Here is a 26,941-nt window from a genome sequence, read left to right as displayed (position 1 = left end):
TCAAATCACACACACGTGTAAAGAAGGCGCTCGCATTAGTGACACATGACATCCTACCTGTAATGAAGTCAGATACAGAAAGGCCTCCTCTCAATGGATGTTCGGTACACTCTGCAGTGGAGTGAAAAGCAAACGCTTCCATTTTCAGGATTGCAGTAGTTAAAATTTACATTAAAAAAAAAAAAAATTGATCACCAATTGTGAAAGAGACCGCGACAGACGAGCATGTCGTATTCCAATATTTTTATTTGCATTGTAATCAAGCGCAGATGTACACAAATGACAAGTGGAAATTTCCACTGCACACATCTAGACATGAATTGTGTATCGGTGAAATATGGCAACCACTTCCTTTGCATTTATTTTCTTCCGGTGGAGGCAATTTCGTCTTCGTTTAATCCAAATTGCATCTTTTTTTTTCGGAATGTGGAAGAAAACGTCCAAACTCCAACACAGGAAGGACAAAGCCAGGATTCGAACCTACAACCCGAGGTCTGCGAAGCAGCCACGCGATCGAGCAACGAATGTAGTCACTGAAGACGAGCACCCGTTTTAAAAGCGCTTAACCTGAGTATAAACGTGCAGCACGTGTGGAAGACCCAAAACCACAACTTCTCAACATTCATGAAACTGTATGAATTTATATCAAAGCATTCTTTTCATTATGTAGCGTTTCTCTTCCAGTATGTGTCGGTAGTTGTTTTTGCCCCCCCGTCAATCAAAGCCGCCAGAGTCCTTCGGAGTGGGTCGCGCTTGCCGATGCGTTTCATTCACCAATCAGATTTCAAATCCGGAGCGCTGCCGATGTCAGCACTTTTTCTGTCCTCTGATTAGCCGGTCAATGCAAAACCTGGTCCAGCACAGCTTCCGCAAGCGCGATAAGCACACATGAATCCATATAATAATCCTCTGGTGAATATTTTATTTACACTTGTTTTCTTAATGAATAATAAATATTGATTCTGAACGGCACAATTAGGTCACGCTGTTGCTTTTTATGATTGTGATGGAGGTGGCGTTCAGATGGGGATGAAGCAGTGAAGATGGCCACTTAAGGCGTGGGTGGCAGACTGGCCACCTCCCAGTCTGTACATGATCCGACGTGTCTTTCATTCTCTTTTCATCACTTTCTCTCCTCGCTTCACCAGCGCATCCACGGTATCAACGTTACTCGCAAGCTTTTCTGGCGCATTTTTCTTGGCCAACTTTCGCCTGCCCACCTCGGTGAGGGCAGAACCGACGACGGCCCCCGCGGCTCCGCCGATGGCCCCCGCCAGGGATACCCCCAGCGCCAACCCCAGCAACGCGCCCAGGATGACGACCTTCGGCACCTTTTTGGCGTTTGTCAGCATTTTCTGCCACACGGAGCTCTCGCTGACCATTTTGGCGCCCGCTTTGGCGCCGGAGCCCACTTGCCCCCACACCGGGCTCTGGGCCACCTTCTTTGCTCCTGCACCCAGTCCAGCTCCGAGGCGCACCGAACCGTCGGCCATCAGTTTGGCGCCGGATTTGACCCCGGAACCAACCTTCCCCCACACGGGACTCTGGGCCACAGCCTTCGCTCCGGTTCCGATCCCGTTCGCCGCTACTTTGGCCCCGGAGCCCACTTTCCCCCACAAGGGACTCGCCGCCGCTGCCTCGCGGCTTCCGGTCCCGACCCAGGCCGAGCTGTCCCCCACCGCCTTGGGGAGTCGGTCTCCCGCTATCTTGGAGAGGTCTTCGGCTCGGGCGCCCGCGGTCTTCTGGACCTTCTTCCCTGCGCTCCCCACCGAGCCCCACACCGGACTGCTCATCATTTTCTTGGCGCCGTCGCTGACCCACACCGAGCTGTCGGACAACAGCTTGGGCAGCATCTTGGCGTTGGACTGCACTTTCTCCACGACGGACTCGAACACCGAAGGCGAAGCGCCGGCCATGGTCGCAATGGGCGGGAGGCTCTCAATGTTCATGGCGCTGACGCTCCTCTCGGCCTCGGCTCGGGTTCTCTCGACCTCTTCCTCTCTCACTTCCTCTTCGGCCTCGGCCACGGTCTGCATGTAAGGGTAGAGGGAGCGCCTCTCGCCCCGAAACTGCTCTTCCTCCTGCTGCTTCCGTCTCCTCTCCCTCGTGATCTCGGCCTGTATCTCCCGGACTCGGTTCTCGGCCTCTAGGAAAGCGGGGCTGGAGTAACACTGGCCCCCGGCCTCGGCCGCTATCTGCTCCACCTTCTCCAGAAGCTCCTCCACATTCCTGCCGCGGCCGTCTCTTTCCAGCACGTGAAAGCGGTCGCCGCACCTCTCCACCAGTTTTAACAAATCATCGCGCTGGCCGGCGATGTACGCCTCCACGCCGCCCCCGCCGGCCTTCCCGCTCTTCCTCAGAAGATCGGCGTGCGTAAAGAGGACCAGCGTGTGTTTCTTGATGACGTCCGGGCCGAAGACCGACTCGAGGGCGCTGAGGGCCCGCAGCTCCGTCTTGGCCGGCTGGTCCGTCGGGACGCACAGGAGGAAGGCGTGGGGTCCCGGGGCGGACAGGGCCACGCAGGAGGAGATCTGAGCTCGGACCTCATCTGGAGTCCGCTCAGAGTGGAACCAGTCCGGGGTGTCCACGACCGCTACCTGAAGGGAGGGAACAGACGAAGCTAGAAGTTAAAACTGGAACTGTGTTCAGAACTCGTGCATTTCCAGGAACAGATTTGAAATAAAAATGCTAGTGACCCTTCTTCCGGCAACCGCTGCTTTCTTCTTGACGCACTCCTGAGTGATGGCGACCAGACTCTCCGGCCTGGACTCGAAGTCATCCCGCCCCAGGATGGCGTTGCCGGCCGCGCTTTTCCCCGCCCCGGATCGTCCGATCAGCACCAGACGCAGCTCCGGAGAGGACGGAGAGGATACGGCGGGTGTGGCGGGGTACGGGGCGAGGTTTGGCGTGGAGGGGTCGTACACCGAGGCCGGGGGTTCAGGGGAGGGGCTCGGGGAGACCTCGGGGGTGTTCTCCTCAAAGCTGTTGATTCTGTGATGAACTGCGGAGTGACGATGGGAGATTTATTAAGCGTCACATCGTCTGAAGTGTACAACCGCATTCAGTGTGTGTACGTGTACTTCTCACGTGTGGAAACGACTTTGGGCGAGGTTCTCTCCTCGATCATTTGTGAAAGTCTGGCTCCATCTAGAGGACCAAGAGGAATCATGCATCGTATATTTAGCAGCCTGCTCCAAGCAATGCTGTCGTCAGGCTAAAGTGACAATAATCCAGTGGACCTTTCCGACATGTCGGTCACTCACACAATAATAGCCAATCAGATAGCCGCATTGTCTTAACCTCTGGCTTGACACGCCCCTGCCGCCATGTTGTCAGTAGCGTGCGCTTGGAAAAGTTCATGTTTCAAAGAAAAGGGTCCTCAGATGCGCAATTATATGTTCTACAACAACAAGAATATTCTTCGTCCAAAGTCTGATCTTGGACCTCTGATGTTTTCGTGGAAAGCATCCATCCATCCATTTTCTGAGCCGTTTATCCTCACAAGCGCTATGGGAGTGCTGGAGCCTATCCCACACAACAGTCCCACTCACAAGCACACGTGGGGACAATTCCCACGCATGTTTTGGGATGTTGGAGGAAACCGGAGTGCCCGAGAAAAGCCACGCAGGCACAGGCGAGAACATGCAAGGTCCACACGGGCAGGGCTGGGATTTGAACCCCAGTCCTGTAATTTACCACGATGCTCCCGGGTATACTTGCGTCATTGATTTGATCCATTTTCGACAATGCTTATCCTCATTAGGTTGAGAGTTCCGTAAGCTAACTCGAGTTGGGTCGACCCTGGACTGCTTGAGAGCCAATCACACGGTTCAACAGCTGTTTAGTTTATTGATTGCAAATCAGGAACATACTTTCTTGGCGTTTTGGCATCTAAATATCAATTTTCTTAGCTGCTTACCTGCATTCAGTCTAAAGGAGCGACTCTCGCGCTGGTCATCGTTGCGGCCCGACTGCCACCCGGCTGCCGTCGAAGGTGGCGGACTGGAGCGGAGCACATCGGCAACTCCCCCGTTGACGGCGTCCAGCTCGACTTCTCCCCTCCTCACCCAGGAATCTCTGTACGACTCCGGTCTCTCGACATTGCTCGGCGTGTCCGCGTTCGACGCGTGTCTGGATGCCAGAGCTTCCCTTTTCTCTTCCGTCTGCTTTCGGAAGCTCTCCATCAGCTCTCTCTTGCGCTGCTGCACGCGTTCCTCCATGTCCCGCTCCTCCCTGGTTTTGAGGGCGAACGCCCCACTTGTGCTCGCCATGTCCTCCACCTATTACATGATTATTACGTGTTATTTAGGAAACGCAGCAACCGCGCCACACCTGCTTAAATGTCACATTCTGGATTCCAAGTGTTCGTTCAGCTGACACTCAAAACAATCAACTTTGTCAGGAAGACCAAAACCGGTCGAGGCTGATGATTGACAACATGTACAGCGGGGCTCAACCACCTTGTTGAAACCATCAACGTTTGATATGCATTCCTGAAATTACATTATCAATTTGCTGAAAAATCACCTTAAATAATGACTCTATAATCTGCATGAAGACTTTTACCATGTCGACAACTTCTCCCAATAATGATTCAACAAAGGGGACTGGGCCACCGGGTTTCCGATCTCTGACGAACATCTTCCTTGCTCTGCAAATACTCGGCTTTGAACCCTCTACTATTTGCTTCCCGGCTATCGCGGCAACAAGGCAATTTACAGTGATAATGTGACCAGCACGCACACACTCTCACTCATTTATTTGGCCTGCTACCTTGTCCAGAAGCTCGCGAACCTGCACCCGGTCCTGCCGCTGACGGTTATTGATGACATGGTGGCGGCCCCCGCAAAGCCCGATCATCTGCCTCAGACCCGGATTCTCCTTCAGAAGGTATTCCTGCAGACGAAGACAGAAGAGGATTACCGTAATTCCCGGCCTACAGAGCGCACCAGGTCACAAGCCTCACCAAGAACATTTGGAAAGGAAATACCATTTGGTACATACATAGATACTTACAAAGAAAGTCAGTACACAGAAAGAGTTTAATGCTAGCGCCGCGGTAGTGCTAACGCAAACAGGGCCAGTTAAAATAAAACTTACCGGTAAATATCACTGAGACACGCCAGTAACACTGCAGCAACCTGCTAGCACAGCGCTAACAGGGCCGGTAAAAGTCACTTCCTCGGCACATATATTCCACAGGTCTCATTCTTATTTTTTTCCCACTCGAGTGCCCCCCTTGCAGCCGTTACAAAAAAATGCACACATTAGCCGCATCAACGCATAAACCGCAGGGTTGAAAGGCGTGTGGGGAAAAAGTCGCGGCTTGTAGGCCGGAAATTACGGTACATTTGTATCAAAACCACTACGATTTGTCTCCAAAATAATCTTGGTATTAAATTTATCTGGCCAACTTTTTCGGTCCTGGAAAAGTTACGAATAGGCTACTTGAATATTATCCAAGTGGAGTACTTGTGTCAACAAGCGATTACTTCACCCATGCATTTCACAATGTTTGTTATTATTATGCATTGCAACATGCACAAAATTGTTTCTATCTCAGCAAATGGTATTTCCCCCCCAATTTGATATGAAAATAAAAATGTCAACTAATTTTTCATTATTATCATAAGACTTGGCTATACATTTTACAATACATTTCAATACGGTGGTCAAACCTAACCTTCGGGACAATTCCTACTTCTGTCCATCCATTTTCTTAGCCGCTTATCCTCACGAGGGTCACGGAGAGTGCTGGAGCCCATCCCAGCTGTCAACGGGCAGGAGGCGGGGTACACCCTGAACTGGTCGCCAGCCGATCGCAGGGAACATCGAGACAAACAGCCACACTAGGATCACCCCGAGGGGCAATTTAGAGTGTCCAATTAATGTTGCATATTTTGGGGATGTGGGAAGAAATTGGAGTGCCCTGAGAAAGGCCACGCAGGCACAGGGAGAACATGCAAACTCCACACAGGCGAGGCCGGGATCGAATCTGGGTCCTGAGAACTGTGAGGCCAGCGCTTTACCAGCTGAGCCACCGTGCCACCTCAATTCCTACATAACTTTTATTTTAAAAATGTTGTCACATCTTACGTATTGTTCTAATTCGTTTGAGACATTGAATCTTCTTTTTGTTAGCTGTAAGATGTAATTTTTTTTTTTTTTTTTTTCAAGCATAATATTCAAATGTATTGAGATGCACTTGTATCCAATATTTTGTGGAGACAGGTAGAGCGAGTGAATTACATTCTAACAGCTTGGGCGAAAAGATGTGTTCCGTGGTTTGAAACGAGAAGTTAAGTCCCGTGTCATGCCTGACTGCTTCGTCTCAACGTGGCCTCTTTGAACACATCCTGCCTACAAAATCAACAGAAAAGCGCACGGACAACCTCGTCTTCAAAAGTGGGCACTCGTACTCACTTCCACACTTCTTCCCATGAGATAATCGCCGCAGGTCAGCAGCACGATGGTGTGCTGCAGCACTTCTTTTCCGAACACCTGTTGCAGCTGGGCGGGCACTTGGCCATCCATCTGGAAGAAAAACACGTTCAAAGTATGAATGTCATTGGAATTGATGAGAATTTATGTCGTGTACAATTATAGCATAAATGAAATGTTTCAATGCAAAGTAAACACAAATGCAGTACACAGTAGAAAAAAAAAGCACTTAAAATGCCCCAATATTTACATAGCTACAAGACAAGTCACGTTATGCACCAAAATGAAATCTTATCCAATAAGATCAAAGTAAGAAAGCCATTTATTGATATTTTCTCTGGAATATCCATCCATTTTCTTAATGGCTTATCCTCACAAGGTACGCGGGGAGCGCTGGAGCCAATCCCAGCTGTCAACGGGCAGGAGGCGGGGCACACCTCGAACTGGTTGCCAGCCAATCACGGGGCACATGGAGACAAACAACAGTCGCACCCACAAAAACACCGGCGGGGAAATTTAGAGTGTCCGGTTATCGTTGCATGTTTTTGGGATGTGGGAGGAAACCGGAACGCCCGGAGGAAACCCACAAGGGCACGGGGAGAACATGCAAACTCCACGCAGGCGGGTCCGGGATTGAACCCGGGACCTCAGAACTGTGAGGTGACGCTTTCCAGGTCATTCACCATGCCGCCCTCTAAAATATTTCAATCATACTTCTATTCTTATTCACTACCTGAAATTTACATGGACACATTTGACAAATTATAACTCAATTCGTATCCCCACCTTGAAGTTCAATTGCTGCGTGGTAATGTATCGATTCACAACGTTGTGGCAAACGCGGATGTGAGGGTTCACACAATCAATGCAGGTCTGATGGGAATTTAGGCTCCAATCTAAATAATCAGCAGCATCATAAATAACTGGACGGTTTCTCATTTAGACGTACAATAAAGTTTGAACTTGGATTAAAAAAAAAAAGAAGCAATCATTATTATGGGATTGGGTAAATAATGTCACGGGAGTGCCCTTGTAAAAATACTACCCACTCTCCACGCTAATCTATGCTATATAGTGTTTGCGGGAAGTGGCACCCAAGGAAGGAAAGAAGCCCTCCCTGGAGGTACCCACAGAACCAACCTCTGTGAACTGGTTGACGGGCACCAGCAGCAGAATCGCGTGCGGACCCGGCGCCAGCAGCGTCATGGCTCGCTCCGTCTCCTTCTTGACGCTCTCGTCCATTTGCCGGCCGTTCCAGTACCACCTGGGGGCCTCCGCCAGGGTCACCACCCTGCCCTCGGCGAAGTCCTTGCGCAGCTGGATGCTCCGGGGCGTGGCCGCGGACGCGTCGGTCGCCTGGCTGAGGATGGTGTCGGCCGACGACGTCTTGCCGCATCCGATGTTGCCCAGCAGCAGCAGCCTCAGCTCCGGGGGCGTCGAGCCGTAGTGCTGCGTGTGGGGGTACATGGCTGGAGGAGGACAGCGAGGAGGGTGTGATCAGTGGCGGTTCCTGGCATGATCATTATGTGTGCAGCCATAAAAAAAAAAAATAAAAATTAAAAAAAAAAGGGGCGGGGGGTGTGGTTGCTGGGGATGGAGGGCGGCAACGCAACCAGGACATTTGGACATTGCAACAAACAGAATCCAAAGAGGACAATAAGGAAAATGTTTGCCGTGCACACGCGCTCATGCACCCGAGCAGCATCTGCAACATTTGCACAATCGACTGAGGAGAATCTGCAACATTTGCACAATCGACATTGTCCCAGATGATCACACTGCTTAGTCCCTTTAAACTGCATTCATTTCCTGAAGTCCTTTTCATAATGGTCACTGCGCTGGACTGTTGCTCTATTAAACATTCAAACTGCTTTAATTGCGAGAGGATTCTGCATCTTTTTGTACAATTGTCAAAAAAAAAAAAAAAAAAAAGGTAGCGTATACCTTTTACTGCATTGCTCAGTGACTGCAATGTCTCTAAAGTATTCTCTGTCAATTGTCGTACTAGAGCGGCTCACAAATTCCTCGTGTTTTTGATATAATTGGCAAAAAAAAAAATGATGATTCTGATTTTGAATGTGTGTAGCTTTGTTACAATCATTTCTAAAAATGGTGGTGGAATGTTGACACATGGATCCTATCCCAGCTGACTTTGAGTACACTACGCTGGTTGCCGGTCAACGCAGAGCACATGACGTCAAAAAAAGAGGATTGATTGGAACTAATGTGTGGTTTTGGTATGCGGAGTACCCAGAGAAAACCCGTGCAAGATTTGAACCAAGAAACTCTCAACTGCGAGGCAGACATGCTTTTCACTAGCCTGACACGCCGCCTTTATTATTTCCCATGTGAGCATTTTTTAAGCCAAAAAAAGTAGCAGGTTTTCGTGCTTGATATTTAACTGTCACGTAACTGTACAGACAAAATATTAAATTGAATCTCCTGCCATATGATAAACAGGTACGCATCTCTAAACCAAAACTGGTGCCCTTGTAACGACTCTTCTTATTTTCCTCTTTGAAGTCAATCATTTAATTTTTTTTTTTTGTCTTTGTTCTTTTTTTTCCCCCACTTAAAATGTGCACCATCTTGCCATTCCCGCCTGACCGCATTCTACCACAACTTTTCTTATACACGCATGTCAACACGGCAAAACAAAACAATGAACGTATTCTGATTATCTTAATTCAAATCCAGGCTTCACTCAGCTTTGCCCACTTTTAGCATCGAGAAGATTTTCCAGCTGTGGAATATCACACGAGTTTTATACAAAATCATCATTTGCTTGTTTCCGCCTTAAAAGTTGAGAAACAAATGATTCTAAATTGTTTGTTTGACAACCTTTTCATCTTGATGGCCGTTTGTTGTGAGCAAAGTTACCGACCCAATTCATCCGCATCGCATCAATATTGAATGCATTTGCAATAATCTCAAGGAACCTGGATTGGAAAGTTTAAAAAATGAGGTTATTAGATATTGCATAAGAGAGGTAACTCACCTAAACGCGAGCTCTCCAAAGCTTCTTCACCTCGCTTCAGACGCGCTGGTGCTTAGTGCGTCCGAGTCTCATCCGCAGCGATTGGACTCGCGGGTCACAGCTTGCGTAACGGAAGAGTCACACGTTAGCCATCTCACCACTCCCCGTGTGGACGGCGTGCACTAGTATGTTCTTGTGCGGAGAACAGGTTCCACAGTCTGCGGGGCTGTTCAGCATTCCTCGGCGGGGCGGAGGAGGGCGGCCCGTCCCCGGGCGCTTTCGCCACACCCAGAAAACAGCCAAACTAACTGCATGGCTATTTTTTGATTGTTCCTGTTGAATATCGACATGTGAATGTTATTCCTTGCAGCAGGACTGTGCCAGATCTCTAACTGGAAAATATAATGAGACAGTCGACCCAAGAAATGTGTTTTTCGTTCCCGCAATGTGTCTTTGACTTTCAACAGGGTCGCGGGCTTAAGCCTCTTCAGGCCTGTGGATGTTGGACTTTCTTCTTACAGCACTCAGCAAACTAGAACGTTTCAACTACTGCGTGTAAATGACACGAGTTATACGAAGAACTAACCAAGCACATGCTGCTGTGTACATGTTTGAAGTTGAAACAGGAAAAGGCGGGTCCTATCTGGATTCCATAAGAATAACATCTTGTATGCATTTTTTGAATGCTTGATGGGAAGATCAGAGGTCATGTTCCTTTGTTAGACACAATTTCAAAATCAAATTTTCATTCAGGTGATTAAAAACAAGAGGCATATTAGGTTATTATTTGATTATATAGGGTCGCTGATGGTGTAGCGGTACACTTGCCTGACTTTGGTACAAGCTACGTGGGTTCAGGTCCCTCTCAGTGACAGGGTCTACATGTGCCCTGCGATTGACTGCTGACCAGTTCTGGGTGTAGTCCACCTTTCGCCCGAAGTCGGCTCGGATCGGCTCCGGTGCTCTGTGACCTTAATCAGGATGAGAGCTGTTGACAAGGGGATGGGATTGTCGACGCCGGCCAATGTAGTGGATGTCAAGTTTCAGAAAATAAAATCCATAAATTTGGACCTGAAAAGCAGCACCCCTGTCAAGAACGATTCCATTTCAGTCAGACCAAGAACTCCACTCTTTTTTAAAATAATTTCTGTCATGAAAATGCACTTTTGTTTGTTCTGTCAAGTTCAGATTAGTTGGTACCATCCATCCATTATCTACTCCCTTTTCCGGGTCGGGTCACGGGGGAAGTAGTTTCAGCAGGGATACCCAGACTTCCTTTTCCCCAGCCACTTCTTCCAGCTCTTCCGGAGGGATCCCGAGGCGTCCCCGAGCGTCTCTCCGGCGTGTCCTGGGTCGTCCTCGGGGTCTCTTTCCGGTGGGACGTGCCCGGAACACTTCACCAGGAAGGCGTCCAGGAGGCATCCGAATCAAATGCCCCAGCCACCTCATCTGGCTCCTCTCGATGCGGAGTAGCAGCTCGACACTGAGCCTTTGCTTCTCACCCGTACACCCTGCGGAGGAAACTCATTTCGGCCGCTTGTATCCGGGATCTTGTTCTTTCGGTCACGACACGCAGCTCGTGCCCATAGGTGAGAGTAGGAACGTAGATCGACTTGAGAGCTTCGCCTTTCGACTGAGCTCCCTCTCTACCACAACGGACCGATACAAAGTCCGCATCACTGCAGACGCTGCACTGATCAGTCTGTTGATCTCCCGCTCCATTCTTCCCTCATTCATGAACAAGACCCCAAGATACTTGAACTCCTCCACTTGGGGAAGGATCTCATGCCCAAATTGGAGAGGGCATGCCACCCTATTCTGACTGAGGACCATAGCCTTGGATTTGGAGGTGCTGATTCTCATCCCAGCTGCTTCACACTCAGCTGCGAATCGCTCCAGGGAGAGCTGAAGATCACGGCTTGATGAAGCCAACAGAACCACATCATCTTCAAAGAGCAAAGATGCGATGCTGAGGGCACCAAACCGGACACCCTCTACGCCTCGGCTTCGCCTCGAAATTCTGTCCATAAAAGTTATGAACAAAATCGGCGACATCGGGCAGCCTTGGCGGAGTCCAACTCTCACCAGAAACGAGTCTGACTTTTTGCCGGCAATGCAGACCAAACTCTGACAGCGGTCGTACAGGGACCGAACAGCTCGTATCAGGGGGTTCGATACCCCATACTCCTGAAGACCCCCCCCCACCCCATAGGACTCACAGAGTGATAATATCATTGAGTAATTTTACTTTGTTGGGGCAAGAACGGAGGGCACGTCATCGACACCACACGGTAACCAAAGCGCTTTACCAACATTATTGGGCAGCTGCTGCCATGGAAAACCCAAACCCAACAGGCACAATCTAAGTTTGAGTGTCTTGGCCACCGAGGCCTCCACAGTAGCTGGACCGGGATTTGAACCTGCAGTCCTTGTCGTCCCCAGAAAAGCCGCTCCACCAGCTCAACCACGGTCACCCAAAATCCGGACAACAGAGCCACGATGACTGATATTTTCACCGTCAAATGGGGTCCACGCTAGACTGGTGACAGCAAATCACAGGACTTGTAGAAGAAAACATTTTCACATTGATACATATGAACAGTTTTGAATCTTCAATGAAGATCGCATCCATTTTCTTCTCCTTTGGGAGGAAAATGAAAAGTCAACGCAGGTCTGATCTAACACACAAACCCGAGACCTCCCAAATGTGAAGCACACGCAAACCGCGACGAACCGTGCAGCCCTTCACCCATCCATTTTCTGAGTCCCTTATCCTCAAGAGGGTTACGGGAGTGCTGGTGCCAATCCCAGGCGTCATCGGGCAGGAGGCGGGGCACATCCTGAACTGGTCGCCAGCCAATCGCAAGGCACCTGGAGACAGACAACAATCGTACTCATAATGACACATGGGGGCAATTTAGAGTCTCCAAATAAAGTTTTTGGGATGTGGGAGGAAGCCGGATTACCCTTCATATTGCTGCATCTTTTAAAAATAAGCGTTCATACAATTGAAGCACCAACAAAATGAATTTAATTGATACATATGTCGAAAGATTTTTTTTCCCCCCCTTCAAAAAAAAAAACAAACCATCAACCCAATAGTGAACATAAAGTGAGAGTCATCGATTATTCACAAACATGAAGTTGTTGTTGTTGTTGTTGCTAGCGGAGTCATTCACAAACCCGGCATCATGTAGGCGATGTTCTCCAGAGTAGAACCCTTTGAAACAGTCAGTACAAATAACACCTTAAACAGGAGTACGTGGACTACGATATGTGTGTGTTGCACATCACTTGCCAGCGTGGACTCCGTGCCGCTGTGCAGTTCTGGTATTTGTGAGGTGATGCACATGAGTGGCGCAAGCGCACACAGCAGAGAGTCCAAGAGAACAAACAAGCTTGTGGACACGCACACCGATTTCTGTACACACACGGATTTCCATAAACAAAGAAGTAACTACAACATTGATTCTTTTTTTTTTTTGCATCCCTTATCCTGTTGAAGTCTACGGGAATGTCACTGAGTGGGGAGAGAACTTGCGCGGCCTCTGCAGGGTCAGCCAAGTGAACCACTACACCCGTGACAAGCGAAACACAAAACGTTTCAGCACAAAATGCCGACAACTCACGTTTGTCCCCTTCAGATGACGTCCAATCAGGGACAAGGCTTCTCCGAGAAGGTGGAGGTGAGCGGCGGCGCTGACGGGATCAGGGCAGGCGGGCCTCGTGGATCTCAGCGCGTCCCGTGGTGATTCTGCGTGTCTGCACGTAGAAGCAACATTTGTGGGTGTATTTTTGGGAGCGGTGATGGCCGTCGCTGACCTGGGAGCAGCCATGAAGGGCTGGGGAATGGAGTCAGCCTCGTTGTGCTCGTCACTGGGAAACTCCAATACAGAACTTAAATGTTCCTGAGTGGAATGAAAATGTTGGAACCAAAAGAGAAAAATGACACGGGGAAATTACAGGTGCAACACTGCCCTCTAGTGCGCAGCGTGAATGCAAGTGTTCAGTACAGCACTTTATCCACCTCCATTATTGCTCCAAATTCAAAACACCTTATGAAATTGGTAACAACAGATCCTTTTAATGACACACTTATGCCCGCCCAAGCAATTTCCAAATAAGGGGCTCCGGATTTTCTTACCTAACTGTCCAGTGAGAAGCTGAAAATTTCGATTGCGTGGCCACAAATTAAAATTTGGTATACGCATTATATGGTTTTATACAATGGGAAATGCTCCACGCGTCTGTCCCTGTCCCAGACCATGTTGCAAGGGCACAAACTCACTTTGTTAAGCCAACTGATGTTAAAAACGCACAACTGTGATGCTTCCCATTCGTTCATGTGCACGTAGCCATCTTTGTTAGCTCTTCTAGCTTCATTCATCTTGAATAAATTATCTAGGCAGGGAAAAAGATGATAAATCTGAATTGGGCAAAAATTAGACGCACGTAAATGTAACTCGTTGGACTGATAGCAACCAGAATAAAACCTTTGGAGATTATATATGAGTTAAATGGCAAAACAAGGACGGAAGTTCGACAATTGTTTGGAAACTTCAGCGCGGCAAATACATATTTGCAATCAATTGTAAAGTCTGTCCTATGAACGTTGCCTGAAGAAAATTAGGGTCCTTGCCGCATTGAACCAAGTTCACGGACTCCAGCCCAATATGCCTGAACAAAAATGCGGGGTCGAAAAAAAATGGGCAGAAAAGAAATGACTGCAAGTCTCGCACCTTTATTCCCCTAAGGTATGTAGTTCTATTGTATTTATTTGTTTTAATTATTTGACTTGAAAACGTTGAAACGCCGCCAATGCTCAAGGAAAGGGGTAAAAACGCTGACGAACGTTTGAGCTTGACTTTCCGCTGACTCGGTTCAGATGCTCGCTTGTTGGCTGATCAGAGGTCAGTCACTCGCTTACATAAACTTCCCGGGTTTATGTTTGACTTTTTAGTAATTAAATAGTGACTCGTGTTTGAGCAAAGCTAGCGAATCGGTTAGGAATAATAAGGACCGTTGTTTTGTCGACGTTTCTGCCAAAATAATTCGACAAAAACGAAAATTTCAAATAACAGGAGCATTAAATTATTGCATATTCTCATATTTATATCGTATTTGATATTGATAGATTGTTCAATGAAACTTTGTCTATCCATCCATCCATCCGTTTTCTTTGCCGCTTATCCTCACAAAGGTCGTGGAAATGCTGGAGCCTATACCAGCTGTCAACGAGCAGGAGGCGGGGTACACCCTGAACTGGTCGCCACCCAATCGCAGGGCACATACAGACGAACAACCATTCGCTCTCACAATCACACCTAGGGGCAATTTAGTGTCCAATTAATGTTGCGTGTTTTTGGGATGCGGGAGGAAACCGGAGTGCCCACCCGGAGAAAAGCCACGTAGGAACGGGGAGAACAGACAAAACTCCACACAGGCGGGGCCGGGATCGAACCCGGGTCCTCGGAACTGTGAGGCTTTTCCAGCTGATCCACCGTGCCGCCAGTGAAAACCAACACAAGAAGAGAGGCTCTGAAATTCAAACTTGGTTCCTTTCGACGCGCTGATCTCAAAACATTCATGTTCAAGTTTGCCCCGGGGTCACGTTCCAAGTGCTGCTCTCCTGTGTGCGCACAGTCATGTGGAAGCCAGCATTCCTTTCTGCGTGACTCATGGGGGGGCGGCGGTGGGGGGGGGGGGGGGCCCCTCCCCCTCCGCCGAATCCCTTTGTCATGTTTCGACTCAGTCGACAATGACCAACCCCTTTTGAACACAGACGCTGTGTCATGCTTAGCGTTCGGGGCCCTCCTCCTTGCTGGTTTTCCAACTCTCCTCCCTCCCGAATTGCTGCATCACGTTAAGCCTCACACAGGCCACAGCGCGGCGCGCGCCGAGCCGTCTTCCTGTTTTCGTTCCTCCGGTGGGAGGGGAGAGGAGTGTATAAAAGCGCAGCAGGATCATGGCACGGCGGACAAAGATCACAGCAAAAGCCAGACGCTCTGACAGAACTGCAGCCCGAGCGGGGACGAGAGCAAGACGATGGAGACGAAGGTGGAAAGAGCGGAACAGTAAGAACTGGCTTGTTACATGTCTGTATTTTACTTCCCGTCTTGTATGTTTTGCTTTTTACGCGGAGTACACATTATGACTGACTTTACAGTCAAAGATGTATCAGTCGCGACGGTGACTTTCCTGACAATATTCCGTTTATGTGGCCCCAAAAAAGTCTCGAGTTTTCCTTTCACAAAAGACTTGACGCTTGTTTGGGGGTCTCGCTGCCTTCACTTTTATCTTCAAATGAAAGAAGTTTTGCTTTGAAAAATGTTACTGATGGAAGGCAACTGAACTCGAACAAAGCAAATTCCTTTCCATTACAACGTTGCAACAGATGTCAAGAATATTCTGGAAAACAAGACTCAAAAGTGCCGCTGCGATGTCGCCCTGTGGATTTTCCCTGACGGTAATGAACGTAATTGCGCCCTCGCAGGGATTTGTCGGAACAAATCAAAAAGGTCACCATGGAGAGCCACATGAGGGCGGAGAACACAGAGTTAATGCTGAGCTTCCAGAAGGGACAAGTCACCAAGCCGCAGTTTAAGGTAACGTCACCCTCGCCTCGTCGGTCCTACGAAGTAAACCTCTTCTCATCACCGTCTCTGGTCCTGGTTCCTCAGCTTCTGCTCAGCTCCCTCCGTGAGATCTACCAGACCTTGGAGGAGGAGCTGGACAGGAACAGCGCCCACCCCGCCGTCGAGCCCATTTACTTCCCGTCTGAGCTGGCCAGGCTGGAGTCCATCGAGAATGACCTGGAGTACTTCTGCGGTCCGGACTGGAGGGATACGATCGTGGTACCCGCGGCCACGAGGAGATACTGCGACAGACTCCGAGAGGTCAGTTTCACGCTGACGATCGCGCGTTGAACTCCCAAGAGATGATTACGATCACGCTCATCCTTGACGTCTGGCATTCAGATTGGGAAGGAGCGCCCAGAGCTCCTGGTTGCCCACGCTTACACCCGCTACCTCGGCGACCTGTCCGGCGGCCAGGTCCTGGGCCGCATCGCCCAGAAGTCCATGGGCCTGAAGAGCGGCGAGGGTCTGTCCTTCTTCGCCTTTCCCGGCGTGTCCAGCCCAAACCTCTTCAAGCAGCTCTACCGCAGCCGCATGAACGTCCTGGAGCTGAGCGAGGCGCAGAGGGAGGGCGTCCTGGAGGAGGCCGTCAGAGCCTTCGAGCTTAACATCCAGGTAGGAGATTGTTACTCCAATCCGGAGGTGGCGGCTCCACTCACACGACTTCACTTGGGTCCGTTTGGTACCTCCGTCACCAAATTCAGAACTCGCTTATTGTGACGGAAGCCAGATTGATATTCGGGGAGTGACTTGACTCGTTTGCAGTAACTTGGGATTTGCCTGAAACTGCGAGGTTAAGACTTGACTTGGAAGTATTTCTTATGACTTGGACATCCAGATTCCACATACTGGTCTTGGGTCAACGTACAACTCATGGACGTTGTTTGGATTGTGCTTCAGGTCTTTGAAGACGTGCAGAAGATGCTGACGGTGACGGAAGACCAGCTTGACTCCAAAGACGTGAAACGCGTGAATGCTCTGCAAAGCACCGCGATGGGCGTTCCACTCCTGCGGATGCTCCTCGGACTGTTTCTGGCTGTCGTCACGGTGGGAATCTGCGTATCGTAGACTCGTGTGCACGTACCGTGAGCCGACCCGGTTGCAGCCGCAGTACGTGACGAGGATTTCATGAAAACGACCTGCAAAAAATGCATTTGGGGACATCCCTACCCAGACATTTTATATTTTGCTGAATATACATTGCAACATTAACAAGGCAGTTTTTCAAGGTTGGCATGTTCAGGCTTACAAAAACAACACCGCTTTAATCCGCTTTCGGTTAAAAATGGTTGAGCGTAAATACTGTCCAGTTTTGTCCCATGACTGGAAAGGTTCTGAAGTGTTGACATTCCACTGCTCAAAAGACGTGATGTGAACACAACGGCGCTCAATTCCAGAAGTGGACTGAGTTTGTGTATTTGTTCAGATAGGCCTGGAAAAATGGAGACAAATTGCTGAGTTTGTTTATATGAGTAGGAGGGACCACGTTTAAGAACTGGACCAGAAAGTAGACTCAGACCGCAATCTATCAGCGTCTTTTTGCTAAGGACAGAACTTGTTTCCAAACTGATTTTGATTGCTTGTGTACTTCAGGTCTTAGGCTTTAATTTGGAGTACTTTTTTCGTTTACATTGCACAAGTTTAAGTTTTGGAACTGAACTGAGACCACTCCCAGATTCAGTTCAGCTTCAGTTCCTTTGTATTCTTGCTAATGTACTGTATGTTGTGCCATTGTATATACTGTTTAATAATAAGGTGTAATTGTATGATTTGACTGTAAGAAACACATTTTCACATGTAACTGGTGATTGTTTTATTAAAATGTCACTTCTGTTTTCTTGTGAATGTCATTTTTCATTTGTGGTTTTGGTTTTTGCCATGTGGGCTGCACTCTACAGACAGTTAAGTCCCAGCTGATCGACATCACGTTTTTGCACATATCCACCAAATGTAATTGAAATCTTGAACCCTGTCAATCGTCGTCGATCCGACTTCTTATTTTTAACACTTGGATTATGGTTTATGCTCATCACACAATCGCGTATCGTTTGAAGCGTTCTGTGAGGAAAAGCGTTTCAGAAAATGGCTGGACGGCTGCCCTACTTCGGTCTTCGGGTGAGCTGGAGCCGATCCTAGCTGAGTGAGAACCAAGCATTCATGCAACACTTTCACACCTTTGAACAACTGCGACTATTTCACAGCGTTGCCAAGTCATCTTCTGCGGATGTTGCAACGCGCAACTTCAAAACGCTAAATGACGTTGCAATTGTGTGGTATCATTGCGTAATTACATAAATTACAAGGTGGCATTACTGATACTGATTGGCCATCATTAAAAAAGAAACAAGTTTAATTGCACATATTCATTTGGTTTTAACTGGTTGCAGAACGTCAAACGTCCCCGTCGAAACGAAAATTTCACAATTTTTTTTCATTTTTTGTTTTCGTACGAAAATCGGTTGTTGAACGCCCCCAACAAAACCCAGAAATAACACATTGCGCACTCCCAGACTAGCGTACTTTTATTAAAGCATACATTTTAAGGAAAAAAATAAATATATTGCTTAAATTATTTTATTACATTAAGTATTTAAGATATACATGTATTTTCACTATGCAGTTTATTAGCAGGAAAATCTAAAAGAATGCTTTAAATAGCCCAATTTGTTAGGCTTGGAACGCATTATTTCTTTTTCCATTCATTGTAATGGGAAACGTCAATTCGGTTTTCGAACAATTTACTTTTCGAACCGTTTTCTCGAACGGATAGTGGTCGAGAACCGAGGCATCACTGTACTGTACAAATGTATCAAGTACATTTTGCAACTGACGTTACTTTTATGGTCAGGCAAACTGTTTTTTTCCTCACTGTGTAACAAAATAATTTTGTGAGTGAAAATGCCCGTTTTAGTGTTTCTGTCACGTTTCTAAATTTGACACACTGCAAAAACAAGACCAAAAAAAAAGGAATATTTGTCAATTTAGTAAAATGATCTGTGAACACAACGGGAAGAGTTCGTTTAGGGGGGGAATGTGTACGTTTTAGTATTTGAGTTTCCACCTGAACCAAATCTTTTAGCTGCTTTTGTTGGGAAATCGTTATTAATAGGGAAGTGTGAAAAGTTGCTCAAGCAACTAAAGTACAAAGTTTCATCTTCAATGAGCCTAATGCGCATGTTTTCGGAATGTGGGAGGAAATCAGCGTAAGAGAACTCGAAAGAGGAAGCCTGGAGTCAAAGGCTCCAACTGAGGACTTCTGAACCGCGAGACCAATGCGCTGACCACTACCGCGACGTGCTGCACCGTAGATGTCAATGAAATCGACAAAAAAATATCAACGAAATGTATTATCATCTTTAATGACGGTTAAATCACCTTTCCTACACATTTGTGGATTGCACATATAAATTAAAACGGATGAGTGAGCAGCGGCAGCGGCGGAAAAAGAAAGCGTTACAGAAAAGAGAAGAAGAGTGCTGGTGTGTGGCTCTCCCTAGCGGACCGACTGACACGACGCGGGAGAACGCAGTCGACGTGATTGTACTTCACAAGATTCTGCACTTCCTTCACTCTCACAAGGCGCCGCAGCCGGGCCAAACCAAAACACGTCACTCGCTACGCGCCCACCGGTACATTCAACTCTGCTGCTGGTGACGAGCAAACCAAAAAAAAAAAAAAAAAAAAAGCATCGAGGCCAGCAACTAAACTGGCAAATATCATCACAAAAAAAAAAAATTACACTTCTAACACTCATAGCCCTCCATAAGAAAACTACACGAGATTTATAGTCAATAAAACTAAAGTTAAACATTTCCAAAATAAACCAATCTCTCAGAATTATCTCTACATAAAGAAGTATTAGACACACTGAAGAGACTAAAGTTGAAATATTTTTTTCATTTGTTAAACAGAAAAAAAACTTTCAATGTTGTGAAAATAAGTTATTATAAGTATCATATTGGGGTCATAAAAAAAACATTTCTCAGTGGTCCGAATATTCCTTCATATATTCTAAAGGTGAAATGGTGCCAAAGGATTTTATTGTGCTCTTGACAAAGTCACTCGTTTCATAAGTGATCCCAATCATATTTTGTCACATTAACTCATGAATTCATGAATGAATGAATGAATGAATGAATTAATCTCGATTCAGGTCTATTGCACCTGCTTTCTAGCGGTTGATAATACATATTGCACATCACAAAGTGACATTTGTGACACCCAAGTGCCATAAAAACTCAACTTAAAATATAAATATAGATTTGAGGCTATGTAAAAGTTTAAAGAAAAACAAGAAATTTGGTGCTACGTGTGTATTATGTATTTTTTTTTCCATCTAGTTCAATTTGGCACACGGTTTTGCTGTGAAATTTTTTTAAAAAATGAAAAAAAAAAAAAAAAAAAAAACAGTTTACCAACCTATCAGATCCAAGCTATTACTGTAATGTACAGTTTCAACACACGTACGCAATTCGGGAACACGCGCACGACGCCACACGGCCTTGGGCTACCTGCGTCCAGCAGCGAGGACAGTTTGGGCTATCAAGGTGCAGTTATTTGTAGGCCTGGGGGGTGAGAGGGGGGAGAGGGGGGGGAGCTCAGTTGGCCTCGTAGGTGGCGAGCAGCGCCGCGTCCACGGGCTCCATGCAGGACGGGCAGGTGAAGGAGCGCATGAGCCAGGCGTCGATGCAGTCCGTGTGGTAGATGTGCAGGCACGGCAGGAACCGGACGGGGTCGCCGTACTCAAAGTCCATCATGCAGATCACACACCTGCGACGGACACGGACGGCAGTCACTCACATTTGAAAAAATGGACGGGTGTGCTCAGTCATGCCCGCAGATATAAAATTACAGGTGTGGTCCACCAGTCATGCCCGCAGATATAATAAAGTTGTGGGTTTGATTAGGGATGGAATCTCAAGACCCGAAAATAATTTACTAAGTTGTTATACCCGAGTATGTAGTTGTTACCTAATATTATCGTCATAATTTATTGACACTTCACAGACTGAGACTAACATCTTTAAAAAGGTTAATTTAAAAACTAAATATTCATATCAAATCATGTTATTTCATCATGATGTATTGTCATAATCGCCAGTAATTTATGGCAGTATGTACTGTCAATCCATTGATGACAGAAATAAGTATTTGAACACCCTGCTATATTGCAAGTTCTTCTCCTGAGAAATCATGGAGGGGTCTGAAATTTTCAAAAAAAAAAAAAAAAAAAAATCCAGAAATCACAATGTATGATTGTTTTTTTTTCACAAATTATTCGTGTGATACAGCTGCAAATAAGCATTTGAACACCTGAAAAAAAACAATGTTAATATTTCGTACAGTAGCCTTTGTTTTCAATTACAGAGGTCAAAGGTTTCCTGTAGTTGTTCACCAGGTTTGCACACACTGCAGGAGGGATTTTGGCCCACTCCTCCACACAGATCTTCTTCTCTCGATCAGACGGGTTTCTGGGCTGTCGCTGAGAAACGCGGGGTTTCAGCTCCCTCCAAAGATTTTCTATTGGGTTTAGGTCTGGAGACTGGCCAGAACCTTGATATGCTTCTTACGGAGCCGCTCCTTGGTTTTTCTGGTCGTGTACTTCGGCTCATTGTCATGTTGAAAGACCGAGCCACAACCCATCTTCAATGCTCTGACTGAGGGAAAGAGTCGTCCTGTCCCATGTGCAGAAAAACACCCCCAAAGCAAGATGCTACCACTCTCATGCTTCACAGTAGGGATGGTGTTCTTGGGACGGAACTCATCCTTCGTCTTCCTCCAAACACGGTGAGTGGAATTATGACCAAAAAGTTCCGTTTTGGTCTCATCTGACCACATAACCTTCTCCCATGACTCCTCTGTGTCATCTTATTGGTCATTGGCAAACTTAAGACAGGCCTTGACATGTGCCGGTTTAAGCAGGGGAACCTTTCGTGCCATGACGTCTTTGTGTTTTACCTACAGTCACCGTGGACACGATGGTCGCAGTTCTTGTCAGGTCTTTGACCAAGTCCTGTCGTGTAGTCCTGGGCTGATTCCTCACCTTTCGAAGGATCATTGAGACCCCGCGAGGTGATGTCTTGCATGGGGCTCCACGCCGATTGAGATTGACCGTCATCTTTAGCTTCTTCCATTTTCTAATGATTGCTCCATCAGTGGACCTTTTTTCACCAAGCTGCTCCGTAGTCCTTTCCAGCCGTGTGGAGTTGTAAAATTTGGGGTCTTGGGGATGTTAGGAGGTGGACTTTTAAAGGCGGACTAACAGGTCTTTGAAGGTCAGAATTCTAGCTGATAGACAGGTGTTCAAATAGTTATTTGCAGCTGTATCACACAAATAAATCATTAAAAAAAAAAAAAATCATACATTGTGATTTCTGGATTTTTCTTTAGATTCTATCACAGTGGACATGCACCTACCATGAAAATTTCAGACCCCTCCATGATTTCTAAGTGGGAGAACTTGCAATATAGCAGGGTGTTCAAATACTTATTTTCTCCACTGTACCTACACCACAGCGGCGTATTAAAACAGGGACGCTCTATTAGGTGGTAGAAATATATAATTAACTTGTGTTAACACTTTTGTGACATATTTTCAAGTGTCTGGTCTGATTATTTCAATGTAAGATATGCGCCTTAATTCCATAAAGGTTGAAAATCACTGATCTAGTGATCGGTGAACGACAAGTACTATCCAGACAACGAATGGGATTTTACATTTGGATGATAAATATGTCGTCCATTTGGATGGCACGGGGCCGCAAAACTCTTGCCAAATCCCCACCCAAAAGTCAAACGCACAATATTCCCGACTCACTCTTTGACTTTGCGGTCGGCGGGGTCGGAGCCCGGATCAAAGATGCCCCTGGGCAGGTGGTGGATGAGGCCGATGCGCTGGGCGATGCGGACCTGCTCCTCCTCGCTCAGCTGGCTGGCCAGGCGACTCTCTCCGGGCGTGGGGTGGTACACGGGAACAGGCTGCGGGCGCTCCTGGAAAGCCGAGAACTCAAGTCGGCCTACTGGACACGCTTTGTACAAGGTGGTCTTCGGTACGCAACTTTTACCATTTTTTTGGGCGGAGCATTTTATACTCCCTTGCAATCTCAAGTCAGCAAATATTTGATTCTCAGATGATTAGCCGAAGCGACGGTAGCTTAGTTTCTTCTACTTTCTGTCAGTCTGGGTGTCATTGGGCACTATGCTGCCTCACACAGGTCAGTCTTGGCACTACAATAGATATTCTGTGTTGTAACACGCCATGGGCCTGTTCCACTAACCGGGTTTGAGCAAGCCAAAACTTCCACACATTTCATTTTGTGGCTTTTGTGACGCTGCGCAAATAAATTTTTCCAGTACATGCAAAGTACTTTCTCTAAACCTGAGACTAACTGCGATGGCTGTTTTTGCATCTCGAAAGAACACATGCAAACCAGCACGCGCAAAATAGTTCTAGCAGGCAAAATGAGAACAAGGGAGAACTTTTCATTTGCGGAAACATTTTTGAAATGTCAAAGTTATTTTGAGGGACGAACTACAATGCAGTTTTGTAGCTTCTGAAAACTCTAATGGCAAACTCGGGTCGAGCCATATGACCTATGATTCCATTCATCTCCGCACTTGCCAAATTTAATTGTACAGCCCTTTATCACAAGAGTCTCAAACGCCTTCGTTGGCATCACAGTTGGCAATGTTTGATGGCACCCCAATAAACCAAACCACAGCCGTGCATGTGTGGGTCATTTCAGCAAATGTCTTGTGCAAGCATCTGCAAAAGCAACATGTATAAAGTGCTGTCCCTAGCTTTAAACACAACGTTGCACAGGATGGGGAGGTGGAACCGGGGCGTATTAAAATTTAACAAGAGAATAATGTTAAAGTCTGACTGACATTCGCAAGGGATTATTATTATTATTATTATCTTAGTCGTACTTCTAAAAGTAATTTGTCCTACTGAGCATTAAACCAAGACTAATCTGAAGGAGACAATCAAACGTAAGCATCATAGGAAGCAAAAATGCCATGCAGGAGATTCTGTGCCTAGTTTAACGAGCACCAAAGTGTAAATATTGTGAGTTCAATGAGTTCGCGGTTGAGCGATGACGCTCCAGTCGCGGCCAACTCCCGACGGCTACCGCGTAGCCCGAAAATGTACGTCGCCAGGTCTTGTGCGAGACCGGCTCGGGTCACCTGGTACGGCGGCGGCGGCGGCTCTCCCGGCAGGCTTCCACCCTCGGACTCGTTCAGCAGAGACAGATCATCCGCTCCTTGGGAAAACAGGCAGTTCCCCATTGAAGTGAGAGCTGCATGAGCGACACACTCGCAGGCACTCGACGACGACACCGCTAGCTTGTTTTCACAGGTCTTCTTCGGTGTCTTCCCAAACTAAAATGTGGCCAAAATTCGACGTCACGTCACGAAATAAGATCTCCCCGCGGTTTTCCGAGGAGCACAAAAGCCAGCTAGCGACACTAATTTGAAGTGTACGAACGAGTTATTTTCGTGTCCCAAATACTTGTGTTTACAAAATGTAGACCGGAAGAGTCGCCCGAGAGTTTTTGGCTACTTCCGCAAGAGAAGGCGCAACTCGTCACGACTCAAAATGCACCATTCTTTTGCCGTTTAAAAGTTTTTCATACTCTTATTGGAAACGTAAATTACTAAATTAAAAATATGTATCGTACATGGTACATTCTCTGAAGTTGTATATGAACAGTTATAACAACGAATTTGGTGGGTCCTTGAAGGTAACTTGGGCGGCCAGACCACAGATAAGAATAGAACTAAACACGTTCAGCCATATCGGCTCAGCTAAACTACATGTCTACGTGGTGGCCACTTTGGTGGGGGCATTGTTTAAAGGCAATCCATCGATCCATTTTCTGTGCCACTTCTCCTCACAAGGGTCGCGGGAGGTGCTGGAGCCTATCCCAGCTTCCAACGGGCAGGAGGCGGGGTACACCCTGAACTGTTTGCCAGCCAATCGCAGTTCACATGAAGATAGACAACCGTCGCACTCACAATCACATCTAAGGGGCAATTTTGAGTATCCAGTTAATGCATGTTTCTGGGATTGGGAGGAAACCGGAGTGCCCGGAGAAAACCCACACAGGCACGAAGTATTTTTATTTTTTTTTTCAAAATAGGTTACAAATATTCTTAATTATAAAAGAATCACAGTTCTCGTTGTGGTTTTAGGGTAATGGTGTGCAACCATATCAGAATCATAATCAGCTTTAATTGCCAAGTATGTAACAACACACAAGGAATTTGTCTCCGGCAGTCGGTGCCGCCCTGGGACTACATTCAGAACAAACAAACTGTCCAGAACAAAACAAAAACAAAACAAGGGACATTTAGTTTATAGGAACAGATGTGCAAGATGCAGAGCCTTCTTCATTTAGAACAGTTCAGAGTGCGTCAACGCTCCACATTATGTGAAGCTTGTACAAAGCAGTTGAAATGCCACCAACAATTTCTGATACCATCCCACACTCACCAACATGGCACCCGAGGGCATCCTGTAAACCCCCAAGGAACCCAAGACTAGTCCGAGTGGCTGTTCTAAAAAGAGCTCACCAGTGATTGGACATTGTGATTTCCTTGGGGTGAGCATTTGAAAAGGTCTACACTAGCACAGATTTGCAGGAATGAAGTGTTGCACATTATGTATCACATTCCTACCTTGTTATATCATTATTGTAATGAATTAACATCTTTCTTCTTTTCCTTTCGGCTTGTCCCGTTAGGGGTCGCCAGAGCGCGTCATCTTTTTCCATCCGAGCCTGTCTCGTGAATCTTCTTCTCGAACACCCACTGTCCTCATGTCCTCCCTCACAACATCCATCCACCTTTTCTTTGGTCTTCCTCTCGCTCGTTTGCCTGGCAGCTCCATCGTCAGCAACCTTCGACCAATATACTCACTCTCTCTCTCGCCTCTGGACACGTCCGAACCATCGAAGTCTGCTCTCTCTCTAACCTCGTCTCCAAAACATCCAACTTTGGCTGTCCGTCTAATGAGCTCATTTCTAATCCGACCCAACCTGCTCACTCCGAGCGAGAACTTCAACATCATCAATTCTGCCACCTCCAGTTCTGCTTTCTGTTGTTTCTTCAGCGCCACCGTCTATAATCCGTACATCGTGGCCGGCCTCACCGCTGTTTTATAAACTTTGCCCTTCATCCGAGCGGAGACTCTTCTGTCACATAACACACCAGACACCTTCTGCCGGCCGTTCCACCCCGCTTGGACCCGTTTGTCCACTTCCTTACCGCACTCTCCATTGCTCCGTATTGTTGACACCAAGTATTTGAAGTCGTCCACCCTCGCCATCTCTTCTCCCTGAAGCCTCACTCTTCGCCCTCCACCCATCTCATTCACACACATATATTCTGCTTGACTTCGGCTAATCTTCATTCCTCTCCTTTCCAGTGCGTCCCTCCATCTTTCTAATTGTTCCTCCGCCAGTTCCCCGCTTTCACTGCAGATCACAGTATCATCTGCGAACATCATAGTCCAAAGGGATTCCAGTCTAACCTCGTCTGTCAGCCTATCCATTACTACCGCAAACAGGAAGGGGCTCAGTGCGGATCCCTGATGCAGTCCCACCTCCACCTTAAATTCTTCTGTCACACCTGCGGCACACCTCATCGCTGTTCTGCTGCCCTCATACATTTCCTGTACTAGTCTCGCATATTTCTCCGCCACACCAGACTTGCGCATGCAGTACCACAGTTGCTCTCTTGGTACTCTGTCATGGGGTTTCTCTAGGTCTACAAAGACACAATGTAGCTGCTCCTGACCTTCTCTGTATGTTTCCACGAGCATCCTCAAGCCAAATAATGCATCTGTGGTACTCTTTCTAGGCATGAAACCGTACTGTTGCTCGCA

The 26,941-nt window shown here is 47.2% G+C and overlaps 3 protein-coding genes across 8 annotated transcripts; 1 reads left to right on the top strand and 2 right to left on the bottom strand.

Moving 5' to 3' along the window:
• Positions 1 to 123: 123 nt before the first annotated feature.
• LOC133505653 (uncharacterized) lies at positions 124 to 15,100 on the bottom strand. 6 transcript variants are annotated; one of them, XM_061828907.1, is made up of 14 exons: positions 13,707 to 15,100; positions 13,241 to 13,326; positions 13,048 to 13,180; positions 12,153 to 12,289; positions 11,839 to 12,059; positions 10,005 to 10,389; positions 9,440 to 9,751; positions 7,582 to 7,910; positions 6,424 to 6,534; positions 4,774 to 4,896; positions 3,920 to 4,280; positions 3,088 to 3,147; positions 2,697 to 3,001; positions 124 to 2,597 (listed from the first exon to the last, which is right to left on the bottom strand). In XM_061828907.1, the coding sequence occupies exons 8-14, from the start codon at positions 7,906 to 7,908 to the stop codon at positions 1,110 to 1,112; spliced, it is 2,775 nt and encodes a 924-aa protein (XP_061684891.1). In that variant the 5' UTR covers positions 7,909 to 7,910; positions 9,440 to 9,751; positions 10,005 to 10,389; positions 11,839 to 12,059; positions 12,153 to 12,289; positions 13,048 to 13,180; positions 13,241 to 13,326; positions 13,707 to 15,100; the 3' UTR covers positions 124 to 1,109. The 6 variants fall into 6 exon arrangements, with proteins under 6 accessions (XP_061684891.1, XP_061684892.1, XP_061684893.1 ...); XM_061828908.1 differs by lacking the exon at positions 11,839 to 12,059; XM_061828909.1 differs by lacking the exons at positions 10,005 to 10,389; positions 11,839 to 12,059; positions 12,153 to 12,289.
• A 219-nt stretch (positions 15,101 to 15,319) lies between these two features.
• LOC133505655 (heme oxygenase-like) lies at positions 15,320 to 17,886 on the top strand. The gene is made up of 5 exons (XM_061828915.1): positions 15,320 to 15,492; positions 15,912 to 16,023; positions 16,099 to 16,314; positions 16,396 to 16,668; positions 16,954 to 17,886. The coding sequence occupies exons 1-5, from the start codon at positions 15,464 to 15,466 to the stop codon at positions 17,119 to 17,121; spliced, it is 798 nt and encodes a 265-aa protein (XP_061684899.1). The 5' UTR covers positions 15,320 to 15,463; the 3' UTR covers positions 17,122 to 17,886.
• A 1,499-nt stretch (positions 17,887 to 19,385) lies between these two features.
• rnf11a (ring finger protein 11a) lies at positions 19,386 to 24,912 on the bottom strand. The gene is made up of 3 exons (XM_061828916.1): positions 24,241 to 24,912; positions 22,871 to 23,043; positions 19,386 to 20,823 (listed from the first exon to the last, which is right to left on the bottom strand). Exons 1-3 carry the CDS (start codon positions 24,340 to 24,342, stop codon positions 20,652 to 20,654), a joined length of 447 nt encoding a protein of 148 aa, XP_061684900.1. The 5' UTR covers positions 24,343 to 24,912; the 3' UTR covers positions 19,386 to 20,651.
• Positions 24,913 to 26,941: the final 2,029 nt, after the last annotated feature.

Source organism: Syngnathoides biaculeatus, chromosome 9, assembly GCF_019802595.1.
Source record: "Syngnathoides biaculeatus isolate LvHL_M chromosome 9, ASM1980259v1, whole genome shotgun sequence".
Taxonomy (NCBI): Eukaryota; Metazoa; Chordata; class Actinopteri; order Syngnathiformes; family Syngnathidae; genus Syngnathoides; species Syngnathoides biaculeatus.
The sequence above is the reverse complement of the archived record's forward strand: the minus strand, read 5'-3'. Positions and strand labels throughout refer to the sequence as shown.